General features: G+C 62.0%; 1 protein-coding gene across 3 annotated transcripts in view; it reads left to right on the top strand.

The window, feature by feature from the left end:
• ARHGEF11 (Rho guanine nucleotide exchange factor 11) overlaps positions 1–19417 on the top strand; it is a 38804-nt gene extending 19387 nt beyond the window's left edge. For 2 of the 3 annotated variants that reach the window (XM_063145752.1, XM_063145751.1), the window contains 26 exons: positions 808–904; positions 1670–1792; positions 2008–2031; positions 3165–3300; positions 3423–3522; positions 3744–3773; positions 4375–4504; positions 4693–4872; positions 5747–5794; positions 6458–6645; positions 7266–7412; positions 7969–8048; positions 8175–8300; positions 8913–9030; positions 10540–10718; positions 10817–10892; positions 11590–11757; positions 12581–12668; positions 13319–13426; positions 13801–13913; positions 14235–14477; positions 15015–15338; positions 16042–16128; positions 16883–17172; positions 17718–17898; positions 17999–19417. In XM_063145752.1, coding sequence (XP_063001822.1) covers positions 808–904; positions 1670–1792; positions 2008–2031; positions 3165–3300; positions 3423–3522; positions 3744–3773; positions 4375–4504; positions 4693–4872; positions 5747–5794; positions 6458–6645; positions 7266–7412; positions 7969–8048; positions 8175–8300; positions 8913–9030; positions 10540–10718; positions 10817–10892; positions 11590–11757; positions 12581–12668; positions 13319–13426; positions 13801–13913; positions 14235–14477; positions 15015–15338; positions 16042–16128; positions 16883–17172; positions 17718–17898; positions 17999–18045 — 3431 coding nt within the window. In that variant the 3' untranslated portion in view covers positions 18046–19417. The remainder of the gene's footprint in view (positions 1–807; positions 905–1669; positions 1793–2007; positions 2032–3164; positions 3301–3422; positions 3523–3743; positions 3774–4374; positions 4505–4692; positions 4873–5746; positions 5795–6457; positions 6646–7265; positions 7413–7968; positions 8049–8174; positions 8301–8912; positions 9031–10539; positions 10719–10816; positions 10893–11589; positions 11758–12580; positions 12669–13318; positions 13427–13800; positions 13914–14234; positions 14478–15014; positions 15339–16041; positions 16129–16882; positions 17173–17717; positions 17899–17998) is intronic. The other variant, XM_063145753.1, reaches the window with a different exon arrangement.
• Positions 19418–20104: the final 687 nt, after the last annotated feature.

Below are 20104 nucleotides of genomic sequence, written 5' to 3'. Positions count from 1 at the left end.
TCCCTCCTGCAGGTCTTCCCTTTGCCCAGGCGTCTGGACCGGGAGTCCTGTCCCCCCTCTGCTCCGGTGGAGAAGGATTTTGCCACACGATGTGACGATGTGGCTTAGTTAGAAGGGGACTAGAGAGGTCTGTGGGCCGCTTCAATGACTAAACGAAGGCTCCAGTTAAATTGTTGTTACTATTTAAAATTATTTTTAGTCTGCCTGTAAGTGTGGAACCTGCTCAGGGCAGAGAGCAAGATAAAAAAAAAACCCTATAAAGTGGACCCAATAAAACCCGATAAATACACATTCAGTGTGAATCCATAGGAACAGGGAGTGCAGCAAGGGCCCCCGCTTGGGTCTCATCCGGCCTCCCCCACACAAAGCCCGCCCGCGGGCAGGAGGAGCGCCTCTCCTGCCCCTAGAAGGGTTGCGCTTTGGGGCGGAGGTGACCGTGGGGCCCCTCGTGGCCTTTCCAGAACTCGAACGTTGAGCTCTTAGGGCTGTCCGGTGTCGCTGCTTCCGAACCACGTCTGGATGGGGCTCCCAGAGCAGAGATTCTTCGTTCAATTCCGAAAGCGGCTGCATTGTGGGGCCGGGCATTTGTCAAGCAGAGGAGGGTCTGGTGTGCCGCAGGGTAGGGCAGCCGAGGGTGGTGGGTGTCACCTGCGTGGGGCTGGCCCACAGGGGCCTTTCCAGACCAGAGGGGTGCTCCAGGCAGCCCCTTGGGAGCTGCGACGGCTGCCACCGCCGTCCGTGGAGACCTCCCGGCGCCCCGTAACCCTCCTCTCCCCTCCCCTCCCCTCCCGCCGACGGCTCCTCCAGACTCCCGCCTGCGGAACGGGGAGGATGTCCGAAGCGCATTCTTGGAGGCGCAGGAGGCGGCCATGCCCGAGATCCAGGAGCAGATCCAGGACTACAGGTGAGCTCGGACAGTTGCCCGGGGGCGCGGTGGGGTCTCCCGATTTCCCCCCTGGGGGCCAGGGGGAAGCCAGAGCAGCGCTCTCCCCCCCCCCCAGCTGGCACCCTCCAGATGTTTGGCAGGTCGGGGCAAGGCTGGCTGGCCGGCCAGCTGGCTGGATCTCACTCAGTCCAAAGCAGCCTTCGAGGGAGAGGTTTTAAAGGCTCATTTGAAGGGTTGAGTCGCGTGGCCGTTCCGAAGCTGAGGAGCCACGTAGAGAAGGCCCTGTCCCGTGTGCTTGATGGCTTAAGGGATCTTACAGGTCTCAGCAGGCGAAGGCGGCCCTGGGTAGGACGTGGTCCCCAACTGTTTCAGGCAGACGAGGAGGTTGGGGCGGCATTGGCAGGATAGGCCCGGATCCCTGGGCGGTTGTCAAGGGGAAGGACGCGCGTAAAACGCATCGCCCTAGCCTGGCCGGGAGGTGGCTGGTGCCGGGGGCCGCTGAGGCTGGGTCAGGAGGGCCGTACGATCCAGGAACAAAGGAGGCCTGCCCTTTGCTTCCGGACTTCTCTGAGGCCCGCTTGCGTGCGGCTCGTCACCAGAGGAGCCCTGTTGAGTGGGCCCAGCGACCTGCCTGGCCCAGCCACGGTCTCGCCACACTGTTCTTCTCGTGGCTTTCCTGAGCCACCTTGAGCTCTGGGGCCGTGGGGGGGACGGGGCATGGAGAGCCCCCTCCTGTGGACACGGAGCCCCCCCTCACCTCGGACCCCTCCCTGTGCTTTGCAGGACGAAGCGCACCATGGGCCTCGGGAGCTTGTATGGGGAGAACGACTTGATAGACCTGGACGGAGACCCCCTGAAGGAGCGCGAAGTGGCCGAGAGACACATCGCCCAGCTCGGGGACATCCTGTGAGTGCCGGGAGTGCGTGTGGGGGGGAGGGGGGGAACGACGCACACTCAAGACAGGGCGAGGGAGGGCCATGCGCAGAGTGGGCCCTTGCCTGTCGCTTTGCTCATGGCCTCCTCTGGAGGCTGAGTGGGGGCTTTATCAAGGGAAGGCCAATAGACCGAGGAGAAGCAGGAGTGAATGGTCAGCCTCCTTCTTCTCTTCCTTCTCGCTTCAGGTCCAAATACGAAGAGGAGAGGAGGTGAGTGGTCCTCCCTTGAACTCGGCACCCAGGGCCGCCTTCAGCCCGGTAGGTGTCACCAGCCCAGGAGGCTCAGGGGAGGCCTCCACAGAGTGACTGGCAGCGGTCCAGCTTCTTCGTGCTCCTGGCTCGGGTTTATTTACGGGGAGCGTTTGGGGCCTGGGTTTCTGAGCTTGGGCGTTCGATCACGCAAAGGCTTTCGGGCCCTTTTTGTAATTGGGGGGTTCTAGTGGATCAGGAGATCCTGAGTACCGGCGGAGCGATTAGGAGCAGGGCGTCCCTTGGAGCTTCTGCTCAGTGATCCATTTATTCACAGCCGCTCTTTAGCGGTCCAGTTTATTTCACTGGTCTTGTGGCTGTGAGTTTACATTTACTCCCGGAATATATTTAGCATCCCTCCGAGGGGCGGCTGGAAAGAGCTGTGCGTCATGCGGAGACGTTTTCTCCTGTGGGGTAGCCAAGAGCAGGGCCAGGCCAGGCCAGGGCCGGTCAGGACCAAGGACAGCGGCTCAGGAGCGCAGGAGACATTGCTCCAGCGAGGGCTGAAGGGCCGGCCGAGCCCCCTTCAAGCCTTGGGGCACGCAGGACCAGTCCGCCAAGCACCCCCCCCCCCGGCCCAGAACAGAACGGGGCCACGCGGCAACGTGGGTGTTTTGCACCATGGCTGCACTTCGTGGCCTCTGGCTTGTGTTCCCTGCTTCTGAGTGGGGGGGGGGAGGGAGCCCCCCCCGGGTGGGCGGCGTGTGGAGGCCCAGCTTCTGTTCTTCCCCAAAGGCCCACCTGCAGCCTTCCATCTCCTCCCGGGGCACAAAGGCTGAGGCGGGCCTGCTGGTTGGCAGACAGGTCCTTGTTGGGGGGCCTTTGGAGCTGCACGATGCGGAGGAAGAGGCCTTGGCTCCGTGCGCGTGGGGAGGGAGGGTGCAGCCCCTCCTTTGCCTCCAGGGCGTCCCGGGTGCGACCCCTGGGGCTGCCTCTCTAGTCGACCCTGTTGCCCCTCTGAACCGGCAGGCGTGGGCTCCGTTTGCCCCCCGCGCTAGAGTCACGTGCGGCGCAGAGCAGTTGGGGCCTGAGCCTTCACGGGCGCTCCCCCCCTTGTCTCGCCCGTGACCCCCTCCTCCGCTCCCCCCCTGCAGCTCCCCCATGAGCTTTGCCTTGAACACCTACATGAGCCACGCGGGGATCCGGCCCCGGGAGGCTCGGCCGGTCAGCGTCGTCGAGAAGTCGCAGGAGAAGGACAAGTGGCTGCCGTTCTTCCCCAAGGCCAAGAAGGTGGGCAGGGTGGGGTGGGGTGGGGGGCTGCTGCTGCGGTGACCCTGCAGGGGTGCCCCCCCTCCCCCCGGGAGCCCCCTCCTAACGCTCCCGCCTCCCCCTCTTCTCTCCTGGGTCAACAGAGCAGCAGCACCAAGAAGGAGAAGGAGGCTCTGGTGGAGGACAAGAGGCGGAACCCCATCCTCAAGTACATCGGGAAGCCCAAGAGCTCTTCCCAGAGCAGTGAGTGCCGGGGGGCGGAGGCTGACGGCGCTGACCCTTCACCCCCCCCACTCACACACCCCCGGGGGTCCCGTGCCCCCCTCCTGCCCTCCCCCCCAGGCAGGCTCCCTCCTCCTGCTCCTCCCCCCCCCTCCCCTGCCTCCTTCCGCATCACCTGTTTGTCTTCCATCTGTGCGGAGCACGCTTGATTTTGACATTTCCATTTTTGTTTTCCTTTTCAGCATTTCATGTCCCCTTGTCCCCCGTGGAAGGTAAAAACGGAACCTCGCCCTCCCCCCCCCCCCGTCTGCTTCCCTTTCCGAACCCCTGCCCCCAAATCTCCTGCCAGTTCTCTTTAAATGTGAGGATGCGCCTGGTTTCTTATCGCAGATTCTCTCCCTCCGTGCCCACGCCTGGGGGGACGCACCAAGGCCGGGGTTTCCCACCCTGAGCGTTGACTCGCCCTCGCCCCCTCTGTGGGCATCCGTCTGGCCGGCAGGGCGGGCGTTCCCTTCCCGTGGCCGTGCCTCTTGCCCCCGGAGCGCCTTCCGTCCCTCCGTGATGCGCAGCTCAGAGCGCAAGGGGGGGGGCCTGGGAGGAGGCCTGCGGCTTGCCCCTCCCCACCTCTGCTGTGGATGTTGGGGGCACGGGATTCGCTTCTAGGCCTCTTGGAGGAGGGCCGGGAGGGGGCATTTCTGCTGCGTCAGCTTTTCCCACCCGTGTGGGACAAGCGGCCCAGAGCCCTTGAAGCTACAGGCGTGCCTCTGGCCCCATGAGCCCCTGGGGTTGCGGAGCCCACGGCGGAGAGCGCGCAGGGGGCCCCCTCTGACAGCTGGGCTTTCCTCCCCTTCCTTTCCACCCGCTTCGGATCAGTTAAGCCCGGCAACGTGAGGAATATCATCCAGCACTTTGAGAACAACCAGCATCACGACGGCCCGGAGTCCGCCGGCATGCAGCGCCTCTCCACGGGGAGCTTCCCCGAAGACCTCCTGGATTTGGACAGGTAGGAGGCTGGAGGGGGCGGGGGAGGCCTCGGGGTGTCCCCTGAGGACGAGGCGGCGGAAAGGTCTGTTTCCCCTCCTTGACCTGTTCTGCCGGGAGAGGCTCTGGGGTGCCTCGAAGGAGCAGGTGAGGGTTAGGGTCCGGCGGAGGTGCTGAGCGCCCTTCTCCCCCGTGGCTCCACGGCTTCAGTTCCAGGTTGGAGGTGAAGCTTGGCCGGTCGGAGAGCCTGAAGGGCCGGGAGGAGCTCAAGAGGCTGCGGAAAGCGGAGAACGTGCCGCGCTCCCGGAGCGACGTGGACATGGACGCTGCCGCCGAAGCCACCCGGCTCCACCAGTCGGCCTCGTCTTCCGCCTCCAGCCTCTCCGCCAGGTAAGGCTCCACCGCAGTTCGGGGGGGGGCATGGGGGGGGTCCCTCTCGGCTGGCAGGATGGACCGGAGGGAGGCCGCGTTTGCCCAAGGCCCGGGGCATCTTCCGGTTGCGGTTTCACGGCCCGGCAGCTTTTGCAGGGAGAGGAACGGGCGGGAATGTATGAAATCCCAGAATGTACAGGAAAGCCAAAGGACTTCCTTGAAGTGTTGTGAAGAAAATAGTCCATAATAGACAAAACAGAAACGTTACGTTAGAAAACCACCTTAAGGAAGGCAGAGACGTTGTTGGTCTAAAGAAACCCTTTCTAAATAAGAAAGACGTCTGAGAAGTGCTTCACTGAGTACGTCGTTCTATTGGGTGAAGAAGGCGCATCGACAGCGGCACCACGTCCGCTAGTAACCCTCAATGTCCGGAAGGTATCAAATGGGTGAAAATACACGTACGGGCGAATTGCCAGGGTCACTCCAGTTTGGGGTTCCTTCTTTCTTTCTTTCTTTCTTTCTTTCTTTCTTTCTTTCTTTCTTTCTTTCTTTCTTTCTTTCTTTCTTTCTGCATTGTGCGTATTCCTCTCTAGCCTGCTTAAAACGTATGTCATCTTAGTCGTGAATAAAACGGCCTATTGCAAACTTGAGAGCAGAAAAGCCATGTCAGGGGGCGTTTACGAAATGCGCTGCTCCTTCTTTTCATTCGGTGCCCCTGGCCCTGCTGGGCTCTTTTTTCGTTTTTAGCTCTGGTTGCAATGGTGTGTGAGTGTGTGTGTGTGTGTGTGAGTGAGTGAGTGTGTCAGTTCTTAGCTGGGTGTTTCCCGGGTCGACCTCTCCTCTTGCAGCAGAGGTGGTGGGTTGACCTTGTCATTTCTTCCTTTCCCTCCAGGTCCCTGGAGAACCCTACGCCACCCTACACGCCCAAAATGGGGCGCAGGTGAGCTACGAAAAGGAGGCGCAATGGGTGGTGGGCGGAGGGGGCCTGAGGTGTTTTTGGTTAAAGCGATGGAGCCTCAACATATGAGGCCACAACTACCCTGTGTGTGTTTCGTGTGTGTGTGTGAGAGAGAGCGGGGTGTGTGTGGAGAAAGCCTTCGTGACCCCACTGCGCTATGGGAGGGTCGGGGGCCAGGAGGTTTGAGGGAGCGCCCTCTCCCTAACCAGCCTGCGCAGCTACTGAGGTCTTCAGCTGGGGGCACTCCTGGTGGTGCCGCATGGACCTTGGAGTCCCCCTTTCAGTGTCCCGGCTCCCTCTCTGTGGATCTCCTTGCTTGTTGATGTCAGGTGGGCTCCGGCGTTGCTAAAGACACGTTGCTTTAAATGAGTTCTCCTGAACGATAATCCACGGCTTTATTGGTATAACTTGTCTTTAAATAGTTGTATTCTTTTGGATTTTTATTCTACTGTTCAGATACAGAAGCGGTTTGTAATTTTTTCAAAGCACGGGTTTGTGTTTCAAGTGCTTCTCTTGGGTTTTCCCTCCTCTCTGTCCTCGGCGGCCTGTAAAACAACCCCGGTGGGGCTTCTGTCGATTTCTGTGGGGATGGCGGTAACACACTCGTGCCCCCCCTCCCCCAACACACACCTGTCTTCCCTGCAGGAGCATCGAGTCCCCGAACCTGGGCTTCAGCGCAGACGCCTTCCTGCCCCACCTCCTGGAGGACGAGCTGGGGCACCTCTCGGACCTGGAGCTGGAGATGGACTCCCAGAACTGGCAGCACACCGTGGGCCGCGACGTGGTGGCTTCTCTGCCCCAGCGGGAGATCGACCGCCAGGAAGTCATCAACGGTGAGGACGCTGCGGCGTGGGCTCCCGGGGGGGGGGGGCGGGAGTGGAGACTTTCTAGGGGCTGGTTCTGGGCTCCCCAGGTGCAGGCTGGGTCTTGAGTCCTCCGGACACGGTCCTTTGCGCGTTTCCCTGAAGGGGAGATGGAAAACAAGCTTGCCCAGTAGGCTTTCTCCCTTCCTTTCCGACGTGGAGCCAGGAAGATCTGTGGGGAAGATGAGAGAGAGGGGTGGGGGTGTGTGGGGGGGTGCGTGGTGTCCTGGTGAGCCCAAGGAAGTGTGTGTGGGGGGAACTCCCTCGACCAGCGAGGGGGCTGCCACCGCCCTGGTCACTGCTGCCCCATGGAGCCCCTGGCAGCATCTCCGGGTGGGTCTGGGGAAGGTTGTGGCGGGGCCAGTCAAGGAAGACTCGGCTAAACCGGCGAGGTGCCTGACTCGCTGGGAGGCGCCTTCCTCTGCTCCGCTGTCCCGGCTTGGGAAGAGAAGAGGGACCGAGATCCGTCCCTCCTCAAAGCGAAGCAGCGTCAGACCCTGCGTTTCGGCGTCTGCTGCTGCTTCCTTTCCGGCTGCCGCTGGGACTTGGGCTCTTACTCCCCCCTCGCTCCCGCCCCTCTCCTCGCGCAGAGCTGTTTGTGACGGAGGCCTCCCACCTGCGGATCCTGCGCGTCCTGGACGTCCTCTTCTACCAGCGCATGCGGAAGGAGAGCCTGTTGCCTCGGGAGCAGCTGGCCCTGCTCTTCCCCAACCTCCCGGAGCTGATCGAGATCCACAGTAAGCCCCGGCCTCCCTTTCTCTCGCCCCCCCTCCCCTGGGAACAAGCCCCTTTGGCTGCTCTCGTGAGTCCCCGTCCCCCCCCTCGGGCCCTCGCTTAGGGGACGGGTGGGAGCAGAATCCCTGCGGGTCGAGCGCTAGGCGGGCTTTTCAGCAAGGAGGCCTCTGCTCTCCGCCAACGGCCTGCTGCTCGCTCAGGCCCATCACAGAATCATAGAATAGCAGAGTTGGAAGGGGCCTACAAGGCCATCGAGTCCAACCCCCTGCTCAACGCAGGAATCCACCCTAAAGCATCCCTGACAGAGGGTTGTCCAGCTGTCTCTTGAAGGCCTCTAGTGTGGGAATAGAGCCCACAACCTCCCTAGGTCACTGATTCCATTGTCGTACTGCTCTAACAGTCGGGAAGTTTTTCCTGATGTCCAGCTGGAATCTGGCTTCCTGTCACTTGAGCCCGTTATTCCGTGTCCTGCACTCTGGGAGGATCGAGAAGAGATCCCGGCTGGGATGACTCCCCCCCCCCTCTGCCTCACCCCTGTTCTCTGTATCCCTTGTCCAGATTCCCTGTCGGAATCCATGAAGAAGATCCGAGAAGAAGGGCCGGTCGTCAAGGAGATCGGGGACCTCATGCTTTCGCGGGTAATGCTCCGGGAGCAGGTGGGGCTGGGAGCCTCCTTGTTGCAGCCCCTTGATTCCCCAGGCAGTCCGAGGCTGACCCGGCGGGTCTCTCCCTCTCTCCCCCCTCCCCCTCCGTCTCCTCCCCAGTTCGACGGGGCTGGGCGCGAGGAGATCCAGGAGGTGGCTGCCGACTTCTGTGCTTATCAGTCCACGGCCCTGGAGCTGATCAAGACCAAGAAGCGGAAGGAGACCCGTTTCCAGCTCTTCATGCAGGTGAGGAGGGGCTCCGGGGGGGGGGGGGGCTCTCCCGTGGGGCAGCATGTGGGGGTGTGAAATGGGGAGGGATCGAAATGGGCGGCCGTGCAGGCATTGGGGGCAGTGGGGGGGGCGTGAGGGAGGAGGACCGAGGAGGCTGCCTCTGTGTTTCTGTACCCGCTGCCCCATCTTCTACTGGGGGCGCTGAGAAGCCTCGTTCTCCCCAAAGCGCAAGACGAGGGGGTCTAGGAGGGGGGAAATGTGGGACCCACGGAGGAAGCCGTGCCCAGTCCCCCACGGCCTCTTCCCACTTCTTTTCCTTTCTCCTCCCCTCCTCGGTGTTTATGGGGACGAAACTGCTGCTGCCCCCCCTCCCCAATTGCCCCTGCTTTCCTTCCTTTCCTGGGGAGTGCTGTGCTGTTTTCCCCCCCCCCCCCCGGCCCCTAAGTCCCAAGACCCCCTCCTGAAAACTACCAAGACCACGTCCTCTCTGAGGACAACGTTCTTTCGGTTGTCCCCCGGACGTACAGGCCGTCTTGGCCCCCCGCCCTCTGCTTTTGCTCCTTCGTACTTTGCCAAAGCTGCCTGCTTGTCTTCTGTCTGTCTGTCTGTCTGGCTTCCTTTTCCTAGGAAGCCGAGAGCCACCCTCAGTGCCGCCGGCTGCAGCTGAAAGACCTCATCATCTCCGAGATGCAGCGCCTGACCAAGTACCCACTTCTGCTGGAGAACATCCTCAAACACACCCACGGTACGTGGCCTCGGGGGCCTCGTGGCCGCTGCAGCTGCCTGCCGCCTCTGGCGTCCCTCCTCCCCCCTTGGCGCCGAGACGAGTCACTTAGAATCATAGAATCGTTGAGCTGGAAGGGGGCCTCTAAAGGCCATGGGGTCCACCCCCCCCCCCCGCTCAATGCAGGAATCCCCCTTCAAGCCTCCCTGGAAGGTCTCTAGCCCTGCCTGGCTGGCTCGTTTCTCCTGCCTGAACGGGGGTGGGGGGGTGGGCGCCTGCGACTCACCTGACCAAGGGGGACTTCGGCCTCAGCAAGGACAGACCCCGCTCAGTGATGGATTTACGAATCCTCACTGAGCGTTTGGGGCTTCAGGAATTAAAGCCTGTGGGTCTCTGAAGCGTCCCTCCAGCCAGACAACATAAGTCTGGTATTAGGGAATATTTATGCTTATGGCACAAAAGCAGCCTCTGAGAAGAATGTTCCTGTGTGTTCAGAGGAGGGCAACCAGGATGATCAGGGGTCTGGAAACAAAGCCCTATGAAGAGAGACTGAAAGAACTGGGCATGTTTAGCCTGGAGAAGAGAAGATTGAGGGGAGGCATGAGAGCAGTCTTCAAAGACTTAAAAGGTTGTCACACAGAGGAGGGCCAGGATCTCTTCTCGATCCTCCCAGAGTGCAGGACACGGAATAATGGGCTCAAGTTAAAGGAAGCCAGATTCCGGCTGGACATCAGGAAAAACTTCCTGACTGTTAGAGCAGTACGACAGTGGAACCAGTGTCCTGGGGAGGTGGTGGGCTCTCCCACACTGGAGGCCTTCAAGAGGCAGCTGGACAGCCTTCTGTCAGGGATGCTTTAGGGTGAATTCCTGCAATGAGCAGGGGGTTGGACTCGATGGCCTTGTGGGCCCCTTCCAACTCTGCTATTCTATGATTCTATCATGAGACAGATCACAAATGCGCAAGTTATAATCACTAGAAGTATAATGGGAATAACAGCCAGCGTACAGTAAAAAGTTCCTCTCAATCTAACAGTTAATATCAGAACGCCGTATTTATCTCAAAAGGGAGGCACGGGGGGGGGGGGGGACAGAGCCAGCGAGAGCACGATGGGCGGATTCCCCGTTCTCCAAACGGGTCACGGCTTTGCCTTCTTTGTGACCCGTCTGCGGACGACCCTGGCTGCTCCTCGTCCCTCCCTCTCGGCCTTGCCGGGCTGCCTCTCCTCGCTTGGCACCGAAGCGTCCCTCCGGAGCCCAGCAGCCTTCCACTTCCAGGACTTAACCAGCCCCCTCGTGGCGAACCTTCTTTGCCCCATTTCCAAGAACGCTTCCCAGTACTCTCGGTTAATTCCCACCGAACGAATCACGCCTGCAAAACACCACGCCTTCTCATCAAGCGATGGCCCTCGCCGTGACGCGTCTTCCGCTCCAGCGGTGTCCGTGGGACGGGATGGGGTGGGTGGGAGCAGGCTTGCTTTGGCCGCCCAGGCTCTGAGCGCCCCCTCCCCCCCTCTCTGCACCCCCCATCAGGGGAGACCTTGGAATACCGGAAGCTCCACCGGGCCCAGGATCAGTGCCGGGAGATCCTCAGGTACGTGAACGAGGCGGTGAAGCGGGCGGAAAACCAGCACCGCCTGGAGGCCTATCAGAAGCGCCTGGATACGACCTCCCTGGAGCGGACCAGCAACCCCCTGGCAGCGGAGTTCAAGGTAGGCCCGGGGCTCGGTGGCTCCGCCCCTTCCCTCGGACCTGGGTTCCTGCCCGCTGCCGTCTTCTAAGCGCCGCCTTTCCTGCCTCCCTTGCCCAGAACCTGGACCTCCGAAGCCGGCGCATGATCCACGAGGGACTCTTGAGCTGGAGGATCAGCAAGGACAAGACCGTGGGTCCGTAGCTGATGCCCTTTGGGGCACACGGGGGGCAGGGGGAGGGCAGGGCAGGGGCAGGGGCTTCCTTCTTGGGTTTCCTTGCTGAGACAGAACGATGAGAAATAAAGCACTTAAGCCTCTACAGGTTAAACGTCAGGAGGCCCAGCAAGATTTAAAATGACAAAACGGGCCGCAGGTTTTATTTGTACGTTTTGATTATTTACGGTATTTTTATGCCACTCCTCAGCAGAAAAGGCTCTCGGAGCGGTTTACGTGTGTTCAGTAAAAGCCAGGCGGTCCCTGCCTCTGCTGCAGGTTTTCCATCTGGAAAGACACGACGGGCGGAAGAGGGGCAGAGGAGTGGGGCCGCCTTTCAGCGGGGCTGGCGGAGTGGGCCTGCCTCCCTTCCCGCCTCCCCCCCTGTTTCGGCCTGCTGGGAAGGGCTGCGGGTGGTTCTCCGAAGCCAGCGAGAGCGGGCAGGTCTCGACTGAGTGCCTGAAGACAGAAAGGGAGGGATCTTGGGGGATCTAGGGGATCCTGCTCAGATTAAAAGGGCTCGATTTGCGTGGTGCTCCTATCCCCCCTCCCCGTCTCCGTGGGCCAGAACGTGCAGCCCTCTGCGTCTGCACCGCCCGCTCGGAGACGGGAGGGTGCTGGGTGGGATGCTGAGCCCTGGTGCGTCTCTGCTTCTCCCTCTCTCCCCCCCCCCCCCCAGACCTGCACGTCTTGCTGCTGGAAGACCTCCTGGTACTGCTCCAACGGCAGGATGAGAAGCTGGTCCTGAAGTGCCACAGCAAGATGGCGCTGGGCTCCTCGGACATCAAGCAGACCTTCAGCCCAGTCCTCAAGCTCAACGCCGTCCTCATCCGCTCCGTGGCCACCGGTAAGAGGGGAGGCCTCAGCCTCAGCCGTGCAGCGGCAGGCCGGCGACGTCGCTGCTCTGAAACGGAAGGGCGTCCGGAGGCAGGCGGGGGCGATCTGCCCAGGGGGCTCGGGCTCTGCCTGGCGGGATGCGGCTGGGGCACCCCTGCGAGGGCGGCCTCCAGCTTCTGCTTCAGTCCCTCCCCCAGGCCCCAAGGCGAAATGCCCGCTCCCCTGCCCGCCCAGCCTGCCCACCTCCTGCTTGTCACAGCCGTGGGCCCCGAGGCCTCTTTCGCTGGCCGTGAGCTGTGAGCAGGAGTGGGCTGGCCAGCCTCCCGGTGGCCCCGTGCTCAGAGAGCTGCCGCCGCCGCTGCTTTGCCACGAGCCCACGCCTGGATCGGGCCACGGCAGCGGCGGGGAGAGAAGCCAAGCAGCCCCGGTGCCCTTCTCGGGCTTCACTCCGGGCCACTTCCCAGCCTCCTCCTCCCCCTGGGCCTTTCCTAAACCATGAAGATCCGAGAGGGCTGATGCCGGGGTGGGGTGGGGTGGGCTGGGGTGGGGGACAGGCCAGCCTCTCCCAATCTGCTTCCTTCGCATGTTTTGCACTACAACTCCCAGCATTCCTGGTTGGGAAAGGCGGGCCTAGGCCACGGCAGAGGAATCCCCAAGGCAGAACTCAGGAATGTTTCGAAGCCAGAGAAAGGTTGTTTAGGCGAAGAGAAGCCCCAGGATGCCAGTTCCTGGGGAGGAGAAATGCTACATCCCCTCCTGCGTTAGTGTGGGAAGCGAGCCGGGCCGGCCGTGGCGTGGGGCCCTTGCTCACCCTGCCTCTGTCCTCTGTTCAGATAAGCGAGCCCTCTTCATCATCTGCACGTCTGAACTGGGCCCCCAGATCTACGAGCTGGTGGCCTCGACCTCTTCGGAGAAGAACACGTAAGGATCTTTCCTTCTGCCTTGCTGGGGAAGGACAGGAGGCGCAGAAGGCAGCCAGTGCGTGTGTGTGAAGAGGAGTGCCGGGGTGGGCTGCTACGGAAAGGAATGAGCACGGGCAAGGAGAGGGAATCGTAGAATCGTAGAATAGCAGAGTTGGAAGGGGCCTACAAGGCCATCGAGTCCAACCCCCTGCTCAATGCAGGAATCCACCCTAAAGCATCCCTGACAGAGGGTTGTCCAGCTGCCTCTTGAAGGCCTCCAGTGTGGGAGAACAGCCCACAACCTCCCTAGGTAACTGATTCCATTGTCATACTGCTCTAACAGTCAGGAAGTTTTTCCTGATGTCCAGCTGGAATCCGTCTTCCTTTAACTTGAGCCCGTTATTCCGTGTCCTGCACTCTGGGAGGATCGAGCAGAGATCCTGGAACTTTGAGCCAGTAGCATGGCGCCACTGCAGAAAGGGCAAATACGGTTCCTATGTGTCTTTGGGGAGGGGGCGGAGGAGGAGGAGGAGGAGGCCGTTCCAGCAGGATAGAGGAGTGCTGGGACCTTTGGACAAGGCACCGCTTGAACGTGGAGTCCCAGTTCAGCCCTTGAAACGAGGGCAGAGGAAAAGCCCCCCCCCCCAATTCCCCCTCTTTGCCTGGCAGGTGGATGGAGCTTCTGGAGGAGGCGGTGAAGAGCGCCACCCGCAACGCCACCTTGCCCCCCAAGCGCCACTCCCAGGAGCTGCCTCTGCCCCGGCCAGCGCCTTCCAGGTGAGGAGGCCCCGTGCGGGCAAGGGGGGGGGTGAAGGGAAGCCGGGGGGGTGTCAGGAGATGCCCTTTGGCCCCCCGGGGCTGCCCTGAAGGGGGGACGTAGGGTAAATGCCTGGGAGTGCATGCTGTGCTGATGATTACTTCATAATACCGCCGTTATTTGCTAAAAAGCCATCAAGGCACCAGGTAACGATCTAAAACAATCAAAACAGCCCCATTAAAGACACCCACCCAGTCGAACATTTAAACAGCGCTGCCATTTAAAAGGCTAAAATGGAAAGATGCATCTTCAGGGGGGTGGGGGTGGGGGTGGGCTGCTTCCTCCTCTCCATTTTTGGACGTGTCTCTCCCTCCACCCCTCCACCCCTCTTCAGCTTGGTGCTGCAGGAGGCCAACCTGCCCTCAAGCCTGGCCCAAGGAGACGACGCTTCCAGGCAAGGTGCGGAAGAGGAGGAGGAGGAGCAGGAGGAGGAGGAGGGGGCTTCAGGTGAGTGCACCTGGCGGTCGACCCAGAGGGCCGGCAAGGCCGCAAAGCATTCTGGGAACGCCCTGCCCCTCCTGCCCAGCGACTGGCCTCGGGATGTGGTGTGAAAGGGACCCTGCGGCCACCACTGCCGCCATCCTGAGAGGTCCTGGGGCCGAGGGAAGGCCGCCTCCACTTGCTGCCAGCTCTCCCTCGGCCTCTCCTAGAACCCGCCGCTGCCCCTTCCTGTTTCGGACACTGCTGCTGCCGGGGGTTGGGGGGGGGCTGCTCTAGCCCTAAGACCCTCTCTAACCACTATCCCTCCCCCTCAATTATCCCCAACAGACGATACCCCAACGGAAGCCCTGGCTGAGGCGAGGCATCCGGTGCTGGCAGAAGGACCAGAGGTTGGCGGCAGTGAGGAGGAGGAAGAGGAAGGGCTGCCCTCTGCTGCGTTGCCTGCCCTGCCCTCCCTGGAGGCGGAGGAAGAGGAGGAGGAGGAGGGGGAAGAAGAGGCGGAGGAAAGGCCGGAGCCTGGGCCCCTGACAGAGCCGGCATCCTTTCTGGCTGAGTCAGCCCTGGAAGACGGTGAGGAGCCCACCACGTTCCTCTTTGCCTGGAACACCCCCGCCCCCCCACCCCCTCCTGGCCTTTCCAATTCCTCTGGTTCTGTTGGTGCTCCCGTTCTGTGCATATACGTGGAGGCCTCTCTGTGTCCCATTGTGTCACGGTGGCCAGGGAGGCTGCCCCGCCTGGCAGGGGCGTTGTGAGCGTGGCAGCAGCACCTCCTCGCCTGTTCTTGCAGTGCCCCATCCCGGCCCTTGGCCAAACCACCAGGTTCCCTCTCTCCTGGCATCGTCCGCACTAACCGGCAGCCAGGGGCCCTCCGGGGTCTCAGGTGGGGCCTGGGGCCTTGCAGCTGGGGATTGGGCCCGCGGCCTTCTGCGCACCCAGCCTGGGACCCAGCGCTGCCCTCCTGTGGCCCCTTCCCCTGCCTCTCCTTGGCCTTGGAGCGTGGCCCAGAGCAAGGCCAGGAAAGGGCTTCCTCCCTCCCTCCCTCCCTTCCGGAGGACCCGGTCCGGTCCTCACAAGGGGGCTGCATTTCTCCCTCCTCCTTCCTTGCAGTGGAGACCCTGCGCCATCTCCTCTTGCACAGCTTCCTTCCCTGCCGAGAGCCGGACCCCGAAGAGGACCTGACCCCCACCCCGTCTGTGGCCGGCGCCCACCCGCCCTGGGACCCTGCCCCGGCCACGCAGGACTCCGGAAGCCTGGAGGAGGAGCCGCCCGGGCCCTCAGGGGACTGTGATCCCTCGCAGCCCCCTGGGCGTTCAGAGGGCAGCGGGAACGGGGCAGAGGAGGGCGCGCGGCATGTGGAGGACCCCCCTGCTGCCCTGGCGGGGGCCGCTCAAGAGGCCGAGGGGCAGGGCGGCTACCAGGTGGTGCGGAAAGGTAAGGCTGACACTGCCGGGCCAGGCCCTTCTGGTGGGGAAAGGGGAAGGGGGCCGGAGGGGAGGGGGAGGGAAACGGATCTCCCCTGGGCAACGGGGAGGGGGGCAGAACGACGCCTGAGGCCACGATGACCCCTCGCAGGGTTTATTTGGGCAGCCGCTTGCCCCAAGGGGTCGGGAGCGTTTAGGCACTGTGCATTCAGAATCCGGCGGCATCTTTAAGACTGGGGGCTCACCCTTGCATGTGGGGCATGTCTGGGGGCTACAGGCTAGCGTGCTTCTCCCCCCCTCCCCTCCCCTCCGCATAGCATGGCAGTGCAATTAGATGGGGAAGGGAAATGGCTCTGCCAGGATTTGAACCCAGGCCTGTCGAGCCCCGCCGCCGCCTCTTCCTCTCCATCCTGCCCTTGCTGGGCCTGGATGTGCTGATCAGTCCTGAGCCTGGGAGGTTTTCCTTGCATGCCCCTTTGTCCCTCTGTCGCTCTGCCTTTTCCCTTCCTTCCTTCCTTCCTTCCTTCCTTCCTTCCTTCCTTCCTTCCTTCCTTCCTCTCTCCTTGTGCTGCTTTGAGTGCGCTCTGGGTGCCTTCAACACTTACGGGCTCCTGTGTGACGTGGGGTTTTGATCACGGTTCTTCCTCTCTCTCTCTCTCTCTCCTCTCCTCCGGTGACACGGGCCTCTCTCTTTCCTGGTGATTCTTGCACAGCCGAGGTGGAGGGAACTAGCGAGGCTCCTTCCTTGCCAGACGGCAGCCAGGCAGGAACCGGTGCCGGAGATGCAGATAATGTGGAGGGTAAACAATGACGGGCAAACTTCTTTTCCTACCCAGTTCCAGAAAGGGTTCCAAAGCAGGACGGGTCGTGGCGCTTCTGGGGCGACCGCCGGGGGATCTCTCCTCTCCCCCCCCCCCCATCGGAGGCTCCCGAGGACAGGGGAACGGCCGTCGGGGGGGGTGGGGTGGGGGTCAGGCAGAAAGCAACCTATAACAGCAAGTAGTCCTAAAACATGCCGATCCAAACCAAGAGGAAACGTTCCCAGTCCATAAATACATGTCGTGCAGTTACTCTGGCGGCTTTGCCTGTTTGCTAGCAAAATGCCTAGTGGAGGATATTTTAAATGTACCTATGATGATGATGATGATGATGAAGAAGAAGAAGGTGATATGTTTTAGGACTACTGGTTGTTTTTACTACTTGATTTAAAACCTCCTTTATCATTTTATGACTTGAATGAACTCTGGCAATGTATTTGCCACCTTAAACAAAGTTTGAGGCTTCCCCGGGCCCCTCACCCTAATTTCTCTGCCTTTGTGCTGCTTGTGGCGCTCAGCCGCCTGCCCACTGCCCCTCCCCCTTTGCAGCAGCGGAGGAGATCTGGGTTCCGATGCTGTGGTCCGATGGCCGGGTGAAAAGCAGGGCTGGGCAGGAAGCGATTGGGGGACCTTCTCCCCTCTCCCCCCCTTCTCCAAGTGGGGATGATACATCCCTGAGTCTGCTGTCAAATGTTCGTCCGGCCTGCCCCCTCCCCTCCTCCCCCCCCTCCTCCAGGGAACTACTTCTACGTCAGCCTCCCGGCTGGCGCTGGAGAATCCCGCACGGACGCCAGGAGCCCCAGCCCTCCCGGGCCAGCCGAGCCCTCCGGTCAGCCAAAGAGCCCGCCTCCTGCCAGGCCCCCGCACGGCTCCCGGGGGCGCCCGAAGGAGAACGCGGCCGGGTGCCCCAGCGCTCTCGAAGGCCCGGCCTCTCCGCAGCTCTCCCTCTCCGGCCACGCGATCCGGGACGTGGACGTGATCTTCCGGACGATAGACCAGCTCACCCTGAAGCTGACGAGGCTAAAGGTGAGGGCGGCGGGGCACAGGTACAGCCGCAGGCCTCGTTCCGGAGGCAAGAACCAAGTGAGCTTGCGCGGATTCGTATCGTTTAGCGGCAGCAAAACGTAAAATGCTTCCCCCCCACCCCGCTCTGCTTGCCTGGCACCTCTGGGTGGCGGGGGGAGCGACCGGCTGCAAGCCCAAGATGCAGGCCCAAGTCCGTTTGAAAGCAAGGAACGTCCCGGTGAGAGAGAGCGGGTCCTGGGCATCGCAGCAAAGGGGCCGGGGGAAGCGGTGGGCATTGAGCCTGGGCTGGCAACGTCGTGGAATGAACCCGTCTCTGGGGGCTGCCTCCTGGCCGCCTCCCTGGTAGGTGGGCGGGTGAGCGGGCATTCATGCGCAGACTTCTTCCCGCCAGGCCTCCAGCTCCCCGCTGCTTCAGGGCTCCCCTCGGAGGTCCAGGGCTTTGAGTCCGGGAGCTCCTTTCGCTGGCCGGGGGAGCCCACCCCCACCCCCCAATTCTCTGCTAGCGTCCTTGATAGTCTCCTCCTCCTCGGCTCCTTGTTCTGTAGGATCTCGAAACGGCCCACCAGCAGCTGCTGCGGTCGCTGCATGGGAGTTGCGCTGCGGATGCCACGCCGGTGGGGGACGTACCGCCAGAGCCCAGGTGGGCGTCGCCTGGCAGTCCTCCGACGTCCCACGCCAGCCACGGCCCTTTGCCCCCCTCGCAGCCCCTGGCTGCAGCCGAGCCAGGTAAGCAGCTAATGGAGCGTCTCCGTCCCCCCCCCCCCGGCAGTCCACACGCGTTTCCTCTGTGGTTGTAACGTGGCTCCGTTTCCCCCTTCCCTTCCAGGCCAAATCCCCCTCTCCCAAGAGAGCCCCCGAGAAGTGACCCTTTAGGGCAGGGGCGTTTTCGCCACGGAAGGAAACCTCGCCCGCGGAGTGCGGCTCCCCCCTTTGCCCGGTCCACCTGGGGGCCTCCTGCAGCCTGCTTGGGCCGGCCGGCCGGCCGCTTTGAACTTGAGCAAGGCCTGGGCCTGGCACGGGAGCCGCCGGCCTCGGAGATGGTGAAACCCGGGAGGAAGAGGAGCCGCCGGAACCCTCTTTTTGGGGAAAGCACGCGTTGGATTGATTTGAACTGTTTCGTCAGTAATATCTGGAGTTCTTCCCACCAGAGGCTTCCCGAGATGAAGTCCTGGTAACTCGTTCTTTTGTGCATTTGAGCGCAGAGAGACGCGCTCCCTGCCCGCACGTCTGCGCCACTGTGGGGCTTCCGCTGTCCTCGTGTGGCCCTGAGCAGCATCAGTCACACACACACACACACACACACGCGCGTTACATGAAAGCTGGAATATATTCTGTATAATAGCACTTTTTTTGTTGTTTTGGTTTTGTGCTCTCTCCGTGCCGAGGAAGGAACCCCCAGGCGGAGAAGGGCCCCCGGCTGCTTCCACACCTCCTCGTTGGATATAAATATGTATGTATGGATGTGCATCGAGTCCTTGTAAATACGATAAGGCAGTTGCTGGTGGTGTCGTGGCTGGTTTTATTTGCCTTCATACCCTGGGAACTAGAAAGTCACAACGGCCCACTGCCACCGTAGCCCTGGCATGACGGGGTGAGAGGCTGGCTCCCATCACGCAGCGGCAGCCAAAGGGACCGGGGAGGCAACGGCCAGCTCCCCCCACGCTCTCTCAGGACAGGGCGGCCCCACGTCTCCCGTTCCCACAGCTGCCCGGCAGAGGCCGTGGCGCTCACCGGGCTGCAGTGGTGCCGAGGCTGCTGCCGTAAGATAATCTGCCTCTCTGCAGTGGTCCGGCGGGCTGCCCACGGAGATCCCGCCTCAACTGGGGGCGTGGCGCCCTGGGCTCTCCCCAAGCAAGGCTGCCGGCATCTCCTGGCAAGAGGAGTGGGCGGACACACAGCTGAAGGCCCCGGTCGCCGGAGGCCGCACCGTCCCATCCTGCTCCGGCTGCTGCCCACCGGATCCCGGGGCGTGCCTGTGTGCATGTGTGGGGTGCAGACTCCTCGTGGGACACGCCGGCTCCATCTGCGATCCTGACCCCAGAAATCCCTCCCCCCCACACACACACATGCTGCACCAGGCGTATGATGCATATAAGATTATATATAGATATATATAGAAATATATATATATAAAAAGGATGCCAGACTCTGTGCTGTTCAATTCGCTAAAAGCCAATTTTATTTTCTTCCTTTCAATGGTAAAAGATTTTTTTTAAAGAAAAAAGTAAAAGTAAAATATTCCTCAGCCTCCTGCCTGCGTGCGCCTTTTCCTTTCTCTTCCGGCGAAGGACTGCGCTCGGCCAGGGGCCTTGGCTGAGCAGCGAAGCGGCGGCCGCCGCAAGGTGGGTGGCCGCCCCACTCCGTGCTGGGAGCGAGGGAGGAAGCCCCACTCCGTGCTGGGAGCGAGGGAGGAAGCCGACGCGGCAAGCCCACGGGCACGGGTGCGCTCTCTCTCTCTCTCTCTCTCTCTCTCTCTCTCGCCTGTGGGGGCCCAGAGGGGATCCTGCCGGTGCTCAGCTCATGGCGCCAGAGCAGCACAACCAGCCTGTTCAGGGCCAGAAGCGACGCTTTCCCCTCTGTGGCTTGCCACGGCTTCCCGCGGAAGCGAGCGGTCGGGGCTGGCAGGGAAAGGTATTGCTCTCTGCAGCACCCAGCCCAAGCTGCTGCCCTTGAGAGAGGTGTTGGACTACAACGCGCAGCATCCCCGACCATTGGTCATGCTGGCCGGGGCTGATGGGAGCTGAGGTCCAGAGCCTCTGCTCTGGACCCCCCCTGGCGGTGCTTGCGTTCAGAAGTGCGCTGTGGCCAGACCCAAGGGCGGCAGCGCCCCCCCACCCCCGCGCAAGAAGGGTCTGTGCGCTGAGCAGGTGGGGGAGAAAAGCCACGGGCCAGAGGGGGGCGGGGAGGGGATTCCCAGGGCAGGGGGCTATCG

The sequence above is a fragment of the Elgaria multicarinata genome, chromosome 21 (genome assembly GCF_023053635.1).
Source record: "Elgaria multicarinata webbii isolate HBS135686 ecotype San Diego chromosome 21, rElgMul1.1.pri, whole genome shotgun sequence".
Lineage (NCBI taxonomy): Eukaryota > Metazoa > Chordata > Lepidosauria > Squamata > Anguidae > Elgaria > Elgaria multicarinata.
Note: the sequence above shows the minus strand (reverse complement) of the source record. Positions and strands in the feature narration are given on the sequence as shown.